The sequence below is a fragment of the Crocodylus porosus genome, unplaced genomic scaffold, assembly GCF_001723895.1.
Source record: "Crocodylus porosus isolate Cpor-Errol unplaced genomic scaffold, CroPor_comp1, whole genome shotgun sequence".
In the NCBI taxonomy this organism is placed as follows: Eukaryota; Metazoa; Chordata; order Crocodylia; family Crocodylidae; genus Crocodylus; species Crocodylus porosus.
The window spans coordinates 23174445-23187028 of NW_017728917.1; the positions used below are offsets into that span (position 1 = coordinate 23174445).

General features: G+C 41.8%; 1 protein-coding gene across 1 annotated transcript in view; it reads right to left on the reverse strand.

Annotated features, from left to right (window-relative positions):
- Positions 1-12584, reverse strand: part of CACNA2D3 (calcium voltage-gated channel auxiliary subunit alpha2delta 3) — a gene marked incomplete at its 5' end in the record, with an annotated part of 852337 nt that overhangs the window by 254120 nt on the left and 585633 nt on the right. Inside the window, one exon of the mRNA XM_019537014.1 lies at positions 3851-3984. Within this exon, the coding sequence (XP_019392559.1) occupies positions 3851-3984 (134 nt within the window). The remainder of the gene's footprint in view (positions 1-3850; positions 3985-12584) is intronic.

Sequence of the window (12584 nt, forward strand, 5' to 3'; positions counted from 1 at the left end):
TTATTTTGGGGGAAAAAAAGAGGTATTTATAACTGAGCCCATTCTTCTACTTTTAAATTCTTCCCTGTACCACCCAGCCCCATAGGGCCCCAATCCTTATTGGAAATCCCATGACCTTCCAAAATGTAAATAAATAACATATATATTTTTCCTATGTTCTCTTCCAGACTTCTCTAAGCTCCCCCTAGTCTTCCCATGTATATACTGCATTTACTTAGTATATACTAAGAACATAAGAATTGCCATTTATTGGGTCAGACCACAGGTCCATCTTGCTTAGTATCCTGTGACAGGAGCAGAAGGTAGATGCTGAAAGGGAGAGTGAATTGGGTATCATAAGGGATTTTTGCACTGCTCCTCTCTCACTTGCAGCCTCTAATTTATAAGGTCTAGGAAATTCTAATTCAAATGCTGTATTCATTACTCCCTGTTCAATAGTTACTAATGCCCCTTTCCTTCAAGAATGTGTCCAATCCCTTTTTGAATCTGGCTAAACCATCAGCTTCCACAGCATCTGGTGGCAATGAGTTCAGCACTTCAGTGACAAACTTTATGAAAATGAACTTCCTTTCATTCACTTACTACCTACTAAACTGACTACCTATTTACTACCTGATGGCTAGAAAATGGTATTTAGAGGTTTGCTTTCAGGAACTGGCTTGTAGGTAAAAGTAGATATGCAGTAGAACAATGGTCCAGGGCAATGGCAAGGGTTAACTGATTTCTAAAAGACTGTTTGTGATAGTGTCTTCAAGGTCCACTGTGTCTGACACAGGCAAGCAGGAAGCAGACACACAGGTTAGGAAATTGAACACATATACCACACTGTTCCATAACAGAGATAAGGGTCTCTGCCACGTTGGCTGGGTCACAGTGCCCAGCTCCAGAGCCCTTGGGATTTCCAGTTTTGGTAGATGGACCAAATTAGGAGAAACTGGTAAAGCCCAAATTAGGATGTGTGCATGTGATAGGTTTGTGAAACAAAGGCATATGCTGACATGACAGAACGTGGATAGTATGATGACCACAGGGAAACTGATCAGCAATGCCCAAAGATGAAGAGTCATCAGAAGAGGCAAAGAATAAAAAAAGGAAGGATTTCAGAGCAGTAAAGGGTCCCTGAGAGGGAAACCCAGGGCCACCATGGACTGAGGGCACACCACCAGCCTCCCTTACCCACCCTGCTGGTTGGGGAGGAGGGGTGGCAAATGGACCCCAGCCTCCAATCTCTGGGCTGCTAACATCTGATATGCAAGAGAGAACTTCAGAGCGAAGCTTGCCTACTGGCGAGACATACCTTGACCCTTTAAGCCCTGGTAGATATAGAATAGTTTATATATTTCTTATCTGCCATTACTGTTGTGACAGGGGGCCAACTAAAGGCCAGGTCTCAGCATTGGCCCACCCACCTGTCTATATGGGGCAGTTCACCCAGTCTCACCTGTCATGACTTGCTGTTTTGTCAAACTGGTGTAGAATGCAGGAGAATGCCCATTTTTAACTCCCCGATGCCAAAGACCTCTATACATGACTCTGACCTTCCCTTATCATATCCCATGCCTTGCAGATGGATCCAGTTTATTATTATAGCTCCGGCTTGAGGCCAGGCCAAACTCCATTGTTGGGCCTTTCACATTTGGGGTCCCCTATTTGGGGTCACATTTGGGGACCCCTATTTGGGGTCACACTTATAGAGCCCCTCTCCCCCCCCCACTGGAGCCTATTCTAATCTGTCCTCTCTCACTGGGCTTCTTGCACACTGCCCCTCACTGGGTCACACCTAACCTGCCCTGCTCCCTCAGGCAACCACGTAGGCCATTAGGCTTGCCTACTTTCATTCCCTGACTGGCTGGCACACAGCCTCTAGGGCCCTCCACGACCCTCATCTGGATGGTGACCAGCCTCTGGGCTGACTCTGCCCCTATCCCCTCACCAGGAAACTGGTACCCAAAAGTGCCCTGCCACAACTGTATATCAATAAAATTTGCCTATTATCAAATGGAGAGGTTGTGATCAGTCTGAGGGTTTGGGTCATAAACCCAGTGCCACTGCTACCAACATACTTCTTCCTGGTTATCCATTATATGCAATGCTTTCCACTCATCTCTATTTATCTAGAGGAGTAGTACTGAACTTTAAGCTAATCTTTCCAGTTTTTCTCCTCTCAAATCATGAAAGAAATGGGGACTAGAGTGTACAACATAAAATTTATTCAACAACAGCATTTTGAACCAGATTTTGTTGAAAGAAAGGAAAAGAGAAAAAACAGCAGTTTTATCCAAGTTTAGAATGACAAAGATGAGAATCAGAGTTGACCTCCAAGACATCATTTATACAGAGTTTTCCCAAAAAACTGTCAGAAATTCAAAGAGGAAATGTTAATGGACATGTCAAACAAGACTAGTGATTACTTAAAGTATATGAAAGAAAGCAAGAAATGCACAAGAACCAAAAAGGCACAAATTTAAATTCTACCTTTTCAAAAAACATTTTGAATAAAGGGACTGTAAAAATAAGTATTTTTGCCTTCTGGTTCAGTGAAAAGAGGATGAGGGAGAGTATGGATTAACCCATGCTTTTTAAGTACTACTTAGGAATAAATCTGCCTCAAACAAAGAAACAAACAAACAAACAAACAGGAAATATGAAATAAGTGAATTCCCTCCAGGACAACATTTCCAAATGAGGTTTTATTTCTCCACAGTAACTGTAGTTCATATTTGTTTTCCATTATTTGATCCAACACCACAACTAAGGAATAAAAAAGGAAAGACTTAAGTAAATCTAAGACTGAAATAAAATAGCATTTGTAATTATTTCTTTTTCAGGAAGAATTTCTTTTGATTTGAATTTAAATTTGCTGGAGGTGTCGCATTCTGGCAAAGTTTAAACCTTTTTTTTCTTTAAAGAAAAAGTGAGTTTGAGCTCACCTGCTGGGGTTCTCTCAGCTTGCCCTGTTCTTATGAGGGTTGAAAAAACAGTTAAAACAATAAATGATTTTTGCTGATTATGACCTGTAATTTTCTATTATTCATAATCAATATACAGCACTAAATATTTGCACTAAATTAAGAATATGTTACATCTCCAGGTGCATGAACAATATATGTAATAGTTTGTTATTCCTAATTAGGCATATGAGGAAAAGAAAAAAGAAAAGATAAAAAGAAATCTTGATAGAACTACTGAAATCAAAGATCAGATGCAACTTACCAAAATATATTCTAAAAACAGTATGCTGTTTCTGTCCAAAATAGAAAATGTGCATTGAATCTAACTGTTCCCAAAGCTTTAAACTAAAAATTATACAACAATAAGGTAAAAAGTCACCAGATTCCATCGGGACAATATGCTTGTCTTGTTTTAAATGTTAATTTGTGCAGCATTTCAATATCTTTCTCTGTAAAGCATTACAGTAGTCATATGGCCATTGGTCTAATTTTCACAATAGACATATTAATGATTGCTGGAAGACTGTAATTTGATATAATTTTATTTACCTATTTTGAAAAGCATTTGGAAACAACAATGATTACTCAGAGTTGGTAATCTATACTCCACTTCCTGACAAACAAACTACACATCTGATGGTCATAAAGACAGTGATGGCACTGCATATTAGGCTTTATCTTCTAATTGCTAAGTTATTTGAAAATGTAAATACTTCCTAAGTGCTTTACCTGGAGTTAGTTAATGCAAACCATACAGAAGTCAAAATCTGTGCAGGGGCACATTCAGATAATGGAAATCAAATTCACAACTAACATTGTTATCCACAAAAAGACCTTTGATTCTAAATCCTCATTTTGTGCTGTGAGCATATATGAAATATTTTCTCATGTGGACTTACAGTGCTGTCAATATATGCCTCAGTCCATACCACATCATGCTCCTGGTCAATCACTTTTGGACGGCTAAGAACATGGAGATATTCCATGACATTTTCCTGTACATCGGCTAAGGTAGAAATCTGAGTAAAAAACCCTGTGAAAACCAATAAATAAATAAATAAAGTTATAAAACAGGTGGAATAAATTAAGGCAGATCGTAACAATGCATGATGCATGTTATATCTGCTACATTTTCTATTTATCTGTCTCTAAAGGAGAAATGCAAAAAGATGGTGTCAGATGAGAAACAGCCTCAACCAATATTAATCTGTGAAAGCAAAAGTCTGTGAAACTATGTGTTAGTCCTGAAAGGCTCAATGCCTGAGACTGTTATACATCATTGCACAGCCTGTCCTAAATGTTCAGTTCCAAGACAGCTTTGCTATTTCATAGTAAAGTAGAAGCTCAGGGATATTTTCATATGGTAGCTGCTTTATAATAATTAGAGCTGAATTAACTTTTCCAATACCCCAAACATAACCCCTCCGATTCCTCTCCCCACCGCCCCGACATGCACACCTTACCTAGTGCAGGTATCATTACAGACTTGAATATGGAAAATATAGCAATGGTACATCATTCCAGATCTGTGCACTGGAGATGTAGAAATGATTTGGACTCAGATTAATTGCAACAGGAGGTAGGCACCTAAATGCCATTGTACATCTGGGCTTTAATCTTTTGATGCTTACGTCCTCCAGATGTCTAATGAGGTAATAGGACTCCCCAATCTCACATGGGTGTTGGGAGGATAAATGGAGCAAAGAACATGAAGCACTCAGATACTGTAATAAGGGTGCCATAAAAGTACCATAGATGGATACTCAGAGGAAATCATTAACTCAAGCTATTTCACTCACCCAAAACAAGAAGTTTCAGTTAATTGATGACCTTAAAAACTAGAAAACTTTACTTTTAGACCTAAAATGCTGAACAGTGGTTGCTACTGAATGGGCAACCAGAAGTTACACTTCAGGGAAGTAGAGGAGCTGCTCTAATTAAAATCAATTCACCCATAAATAAATAAAGGATCAGGAACTAGCTGCAGCCACAGCCCTTCTTCCCCTCCACATTCACAAACAGTAAGAGAAGAAACTGCACTCTGAAGGAGACAGGTAGCACACCAAGCTTCCTCTTGCAATTAGGTAGCTTTAAGAAGTGTTCTCTTCTTTTTAATCATATTTGTTCCACAACACCACAGTTTACTAAGGTCTTAATACTATTACCATGACCTAGCCCAAAGCAAGGGGTGAATTCCAGCCATCTTTGTCACAATGCAGCATCAAAAGGAAAAGAAAAACAGAACAACGGAAGATACTCCTAACTAGACAAACAGCTTGGTTACTTTTCATTACAGGCCCAAACAGTGGACTCTCAGTAACATGATACTGAAAAAAACACTTCAGAGAAGATGCACATAGACATGTAATCAGGTCTAAAGCCTGTTTTGTTTGGTGCATATATTCAGCACTTGATTGGAAAAGGCAGAGTCAAATTAATCTGATCACTTTCACTTTGGATTCTCATTCTTCCAGCATTAATTCTCCATTTCACTGTATTTTTAGTTTATTAAAAATTTTATTTTTATTTACTAACCATGGTGTTCTGTACATATAGTCGCATACTGATATGTATTCTCAATGTTAATACTTTAAAAAATGTTTTTTGGCTGGGGCTTTCAAAGCTTTGGCATCACTGAAGTGCAATGATTGACATAACCTTAACTGGGAAACCTGTATTTGGGAAATCTACACGAGCAGATTGCTAACTTTACCCTTATTTTGTGCATCCAGGACTTGAGAGAGTCCAGAGAAGAACCACTCGTATGATTACAGGCCTGAAGAGCAAATCATACAAGGCAAGGTTGGCATATATGGGACTGTTCAGCCTAGAAAAGAGAAGACTTCAGGGGGATTTGGTGGCAGCTTACAAACATATCAGGGGAGAGCATTAGGGGCTAGGTGAACAACTGTTCACCAAAGCGCCCAAGAGGAAACCCAGGGGCAATGGTCATAAACTCCTAGAAGAAGGTTTTAGCCTGGAGATAAGGAAAAATTTCTTCATGTTAAGCCTGTGCGAATAGGGAAGTAGTCAATTTGGATTTGGATTTGGATTTGGCCTATGTGGAGGACAGTGATTCAATTCAGAGATTTGGGTCAGTGTCCCAAATCAATTTGGCTGAATCAGCTTCGGAAGATGCGGTGCTGATTTGGAGCGATTTGGTGATTCACCATAGACTATAATGGGGAATCATTGAAATACCTATAACTTTGTCATTTTTTGGCCGATTTAGATGAAAACAGTAGGGATGGTAGCCCCTTCTGAGAGTACAAAGCCTGCCAAGGTTCAAGGAGTTGGGTGCAGGGGTTTCTGGGAAACTGCACCTCAATGTGCTGACAAACAAAACTTGTGACGTGTGACTTTGTGTGTGTGTTACGGTGCAGTGGGGTGAAAACAGAAGGCATGGTAGCCCCTTCTGAGACCATGAAGCCTGCCACATTTCAAGGAGATAGTTGCAGGGGTTTCTCGGAAACTGCACCTCAAGCTTCTGAAAGCCAAACTCGTGACGTGTGATGTTGTGTGTGTCTTAAGGCACAGCAGGATAAAAACAGCAGGGATGGCAGCCTGTAACAGGAGGCCTTCCCAGTGCTCAGGCAGAAACAGTTCACACAAGGGACAGAAAGGCTGCAGGCAGAGGCTTATGTGCTGTTTCTACATCCTTCCCCGAGAGCACTCTGATTGGAAGGGGACTCAGGGAAAGATCACAGTCACTGGGCAGCTACAGATATCAACCTTTCCCCTCCTACTCTCCCTCCCTCTTCTCAGTTTCTGTTCCCCTGAAAGACTGCCTTCTGAATTTCTAAATCTTTTTCTGAAATCTTTTTCGAATTGATTCGGAGGCTCTGAATTGATTTAGTGGGGTTTTTTTGGTCTCCCAATTTGATTCAGATTTGGTGATTCTGCCTCCAAATCGGGCCAAATCTTCTCTGAATTAAATCAGAGACCAATGCTTTGCACACCCCTACTTCACGGTTCATGTGACCAGACTCTGGAATAGACCCAAGCAGAGGTAGTGCAGAGACATACCCTGGAGACTTTCAAAAGGAGAATGGACACACACATTGCTGGAGTTGTTTGACCCTAGCAGTCTTTCCTGTGCAGACCAGTGGGGCTGAAACCAATCATCTCAAAAGTCCACTTCCAGCCCTGAAGTTCTGTGAATCTGTGGCCATGGAGAGATTAATATTTACTGGTATTATTTTTTCTTTTCCAAATATTTTCAAGTCAGAATTATAGGATAGTTTTAAATGTTGCAAACCTATTAAACTAAGTATTCTTAATAGATTTATTCAAGAAGTTTCTGAATTTCAGTGCCAAGAAGTTTCCTTTACCACAAACCAGTATGCTACTTTTGAGACAGAATATACTTCAGAAAAACAGCACACACGCTACTGCTTCATGTAAGACTTTTATGTCAATATATATCTTTTCAATAGTGTTGGAGTGATGTTGTAGCAGTGATGGACCAAGTTAAAAAGCAAGCAGCAAGGAATTTTGTATGTGATATTTTCAATTGATCCAACTGTGAAGTTGGGAGGGATACAGACAAGTGCTTTTTTGGGTACCAGGTACCTATCCTCAGGTCACATGCCTACCTTTTCAATGTAATTGTTTTAGTTTGTTTTGTTTTCTTTCTTTTTAAAAAATGTTTTCATTTTTAAGGAAGAGAAAAAACGGGAAATAATCCAAAGTAACTCAGCAGTGATAAGGGAAGAAGCCACTTTCTGAACATCTATTTTATTTTAAATTAGTGCTGTGGACTTGAGTGCACAGACACTAACTTAACTGTCAGAGCATACACATGTATGTGGAGCAGAGTTGACCTGAATGCAGCACAAGATAATACATCACTGAAGTCTTGACTTAAGTCACATTACTTAAGTCACATTACTTAAGTCACACTACTTGAGTCAACTTAGTTCACAAGGACTGCATGAGTAGTGGACTGCACAGTTGTTACTGTGTAGTTACTGTGCAGTACTGTTGCCACATGGTTTTTCCCCTGACGCTACTGCACAGCAGCAATGAGCTACTGCACAGTATCTTGTTAGTACTGCACAGTAGCATCACATGGTTAGTGCTTGGCAACACTACTGCATAGTAGCAATGAGCTACAGCACAATAGCTCATTTAGTGTCTTGTGTAGATGCACCCAAGGGGCACAAACAGAAGTGATAATTTTTGCACAATCTGGCCACAGAAAGCAGTCTATAGCCTTAATCAAAAACAAATGCATGGCTGCAAATAGCTTAAAAATGGCTGATCAGGTGAAAATATGAACCCTTATTGCATGAGGAGTCAGATGAAGACATTTCAAATTAAAGTGTCTTCTGTAACTTCTGTCTGTGCTGCCAGCAAGCCTCAAGCTGTTTTCAGAGTGGGAGGGGGAAATGGAACCAGAGAGAGTTCAGTCTGGGTTTTAGCCCCCGCTGAAGGGTTGAGCAGGTTTATTGGTGCCTCCCTGCCCCAGTTGCCAAGGTGAGGGACTCCAATTCATCCACCCCACCCTCCAACTAGCTATAAACCCATAGAATGAGCTCCCTCTGCTCCCTTTTCCCCCTCCCATTCTGAAAACTTTGCAGGCTCACAGGGAGGAAGGACCATTGGTAGGGGAAACCATCTGCAGGCAGCTAGATTCCCCTCCCCCTTAGAACCAACAGTGAACTTCTGGTTGGTCCAAGGGATTGTTGTAACTCAGAACACTTCCTGCAAAGTGTTCTCCATTACAGCGTGGAGCTGCACTTCTGTCTGCAGCCAATATGGCTGCCACCATGTCAAGGAGCTGCATATGTGTATGCTTCAACATAGATTAAATTAAGTTGATTTAGTTAAGTCATCATATTTTAAATCAGTTTAGTACATGTGTATACACCTATAGATACAAATACTAAATGCTGACAAAAGCAATTAAACTCCCCCTCCCTCCCTCTCCCCCTTTTTTTTGCCGATAGTGGTTTTTGAGCTAATGTAGACCACTTCCCTTTTACAAGGGCATACATATCTAACCAAGAAGGTAATTCTTATCTATATCCCATACATATATACAGTAGTCACTCTTAAGGATACATAGAGAGGAATATTGTATAGTTGATATGCTAAGACTGACACTACTGGAAGTCTCTAGGCACCATGGCACAAATAATAATGCTTCATTTCTTGTTGGAACCGTGCACAACATTCCACAGATTCTGAACAAAACTTTGTAGCAAATAATTTTTCATGACTTAAGCCAGCACTATAGACGGATTAAAGGTGGAAAGCTCAGCAGAAAAAGTATATACGAGATGCTGACCACAGAGTAGCCCAGAAAAAGTATATACGAGATGCTGACCACAGAGTAGCCCATGACTTCTGTGCAGTAGCACTGCATGGCAGAAAGTGTGATGTGATGCTACTATGCAGTAGTTATGAGCTACTGCACAGTCAGCATCATAAAAAAGCTGTTCCTCAGCATGACCACATAGTAACTTCAGTTACTGCGCAGTCAGTGTCTCATGCAGACATGGCCACTGGTAACCAAATTTGCTTAATCACTTGCCTTTTACAAAATCTTTTTTAAGGCAATTTTTGCAAGACTTTTATTAAGAAATGTAATATTTGATTGATAATAGGAAGCAATGTAGTGTTCCAGGGCTGGGTTTGATTGAGGGGGGAGAGACAGAGGGGGTTTAATTTTTTTTCATTGTAGGTTTCTGATTATTTAGTCTCCATTTTAATGTGTAGGAAAGACTTCATGGCTCAGGTTAAAAAGTCTGAAATGATTTTATAATTTCTATTAACCATAATTAATAGTGCAGTTAGCTGCTTGTTATAAACGTTTAGCTCATTTTCCTAGAAAGCATTGATTTATTTACTTTCTTGCTAGACAAAATTGTTACTCCTGAACTTTAGCACTCACTACAAGGAAACTTAATGAGTTGCAGGAGTGGACATTAGAGGGAGAAAAACTTATGGGCAAGTGGGCCACAAATTAATCCTGCAGCCTATTTAAGTGCTACTCTGCTCTCTGTGTGGTCTGCTTCTCTGCTTTCTGCTTCCTGTCTGATTTGCTGCATGACACACACAAAGTTTACCCCTGCCACTTGTAGCATGGTGCCACAGGTTGGAAGCTCCTGGCTTACATGATGGAAATTTTCAGTTTTTGTATGCTTGTTTTAATATTTATTCCTGTGCTTTTTTATTTTGGGACAACTCTACCTATAAATTATTACATTAGAGTCAAAAGCAATGATAGACAATGGCCTTACAGTGTATTTTCACTGAACCTTAGGACTTTTTAATGAGTTATGTGTGTGGGTAACAACATGTTATAAAAATCAAACCTCAGCATAGCCGTTTAAATCAACCTTTGTAAGCAGAGGTCAGGTGTGCCTATTTGATTGTTACACATTACTCTTTAGACAGGGAATTTCATCTGCACATAAAAACTTAAGCTTTGACATCCTTAGGTAGAGCTACTGGGGCCACATGCATTATGCCAGGAAAGCCCAGGCTTTAACTCAAGGATGTCCAACATCGGTGTGGTTGGGGGTTGCACTGGGTCACAGGCTGCACGAGTGATGTCCCCAAGATACCACCATGTGGGCTGTACTGGTACTATGCTCCTCCCCTACCACATAGCCTGTGCTGGTGCCACATGGTCCCCCTGCCTGCCATGTGGGCTGTGCAGACCCTCAGGTTTTTCCTGCCATTTAGCAGCAGGAGAGGAGGTTGTTGGAGCCTGTGGCCTGCTTTAGCTTACATAGTCTAATGTCTCCTTGTGTATAAGTTATACTATCTAAAAGATCCCTACACTTACAGCTACTTTTATAAGTAATGACTTATATAAGTTGTCCAGCCCTCTGACAACTACCCATGGTCCTCATCCATGTGGGAACAAATGATGCAGCCAGGAGTAGTCCAGACTGTATCATGAGTGACTACAGGGCTCTAGGGACCAGGCTTAGGAAGATGGGGGGGCCCAGGTGGTCTTCTTGTCAATCCTCCCAGTCTGTGGTCGCAGTACGCATCACATCATCTGTGTCAGAGAAGTCAACCCAGGGCTCCAGAGTTGGTGCCATTGTGCAGGTTTTGGCTTCCTAGACCACAATCCACACTTCTGTACAAGGGACCTCCTGGGACATGATGGGCTTCATCTCTCCACAAAAGGTAAGAGTCTCTTTTCTTACAGGTTGGCAGACTTGCTTTAAACTAAGTTTGACAGGGGATGAGGAGGCAGGAGATGGAAGGAGTCTAGAACCTACAAACTGTGAGACATGCAACAGTACATCCCAGTACTTCCTAAGGGGCCTTTTGGGCATAAGAATGGGGGGAGCACCAAAGGAACCATTCAGAGGGCTCAGCTGCCTCTATACTAATGCTAGGAGCATGGGAAACAAGCAGGACGAATTCACACTTCAGCTTGCAGATATTAACTTTGATTTGGTGGGACTAACAGAAACCTGGTGGGACTCTACCCATGACTGGGCAGTACACCTTGAAGACTTAAGGTTGTACAGAAGGGACAGAGTAGGGAGGAAAGGGGGTGGGGTTGCTTTCTATGTAAAGGAGCATTATACATCTACCCTAATCAAAATGGGAGCAGAGGAGGAGAAAGTTGAGGCATTGTGGGTTAGGATACATGGAGGTCAAGGGGAAAGGGACTTGGTGGTGAGGGTCTGCTACAGAACACCACACCAAGAGGAAAAGCCAGACTTGGAATGCTTGAGGCAGCTCTCAGAGGCCATACAGTCTAGGGACGTGGTTGTCAATTGGGACCTAAAGTACCCTAACATCTGCTGGGAGGAGCACTCAGCCAAATCCAACCATTCATGTAGGTTCTTAACCTGCATGCAGGACCTTCACCTAATGCAGAAGGTATACGGTCCCACTAGGGGGAATGCCTTACTGGACCCGGTGCTAGCTACAGGAGATGACCTGGTAGGGGACCTACAGACCTGTGGTCACGCTGGGGACAGTGACCACCAACCAACTGAATTCAACATATGGCGTAGGATGGGTAAGATAACTAGTAGGTTGGAAGTGCTTGATTTTAGGAAGGCTAACTTTAGTGAGCTTAGGAGTTTAGTCAATGAAATACCGCAGGATAGGAGTATTGGCAAGATGCGAGTCTAGGAAGGGCAGTCATTCCTAAGGAAGCAAACCTTCAGGCGCAAAGGGAGATGAATCCAGTACAACTGAAAAGGGGGAAAGGAGCCAAAAAAACTTCCTTGGCTAAATAGAGAAGTCTAGGGGAGCCTAAGGGCAAGAAAGAAGGCATACAGGTGGTGGAGCCAAGGGGATACCTACGTGGTGGATACCTACTTGGCCTGCACTTTCAGAGTTTCATAGTTGTAGGGTTGGAAGGAACCTGAGCAGATCATCAAGTCTGTTTCCCTGCCTTGGCAGGAAAGTGTACAGGGGTCAAACAGCCCCAGCAAGGTGTTCACCTAGCCTTGTCTTAAAGACCCCCAGGGTAGGAGCCAGCACCACTTCACTTGGAAGTTGGTTCCAGATCCTAGCCACCCTGACAGTGTAGTAGCGCCTCCTGATGTCTAGTCTGAATCTACCCTCTGCCAGCTTGTGATCATTATTTCTAGTCACTCCTGGGAGTGCTCGGAGGAACAGGGACTCCCCCAGTGCCTGCTGGTCCCC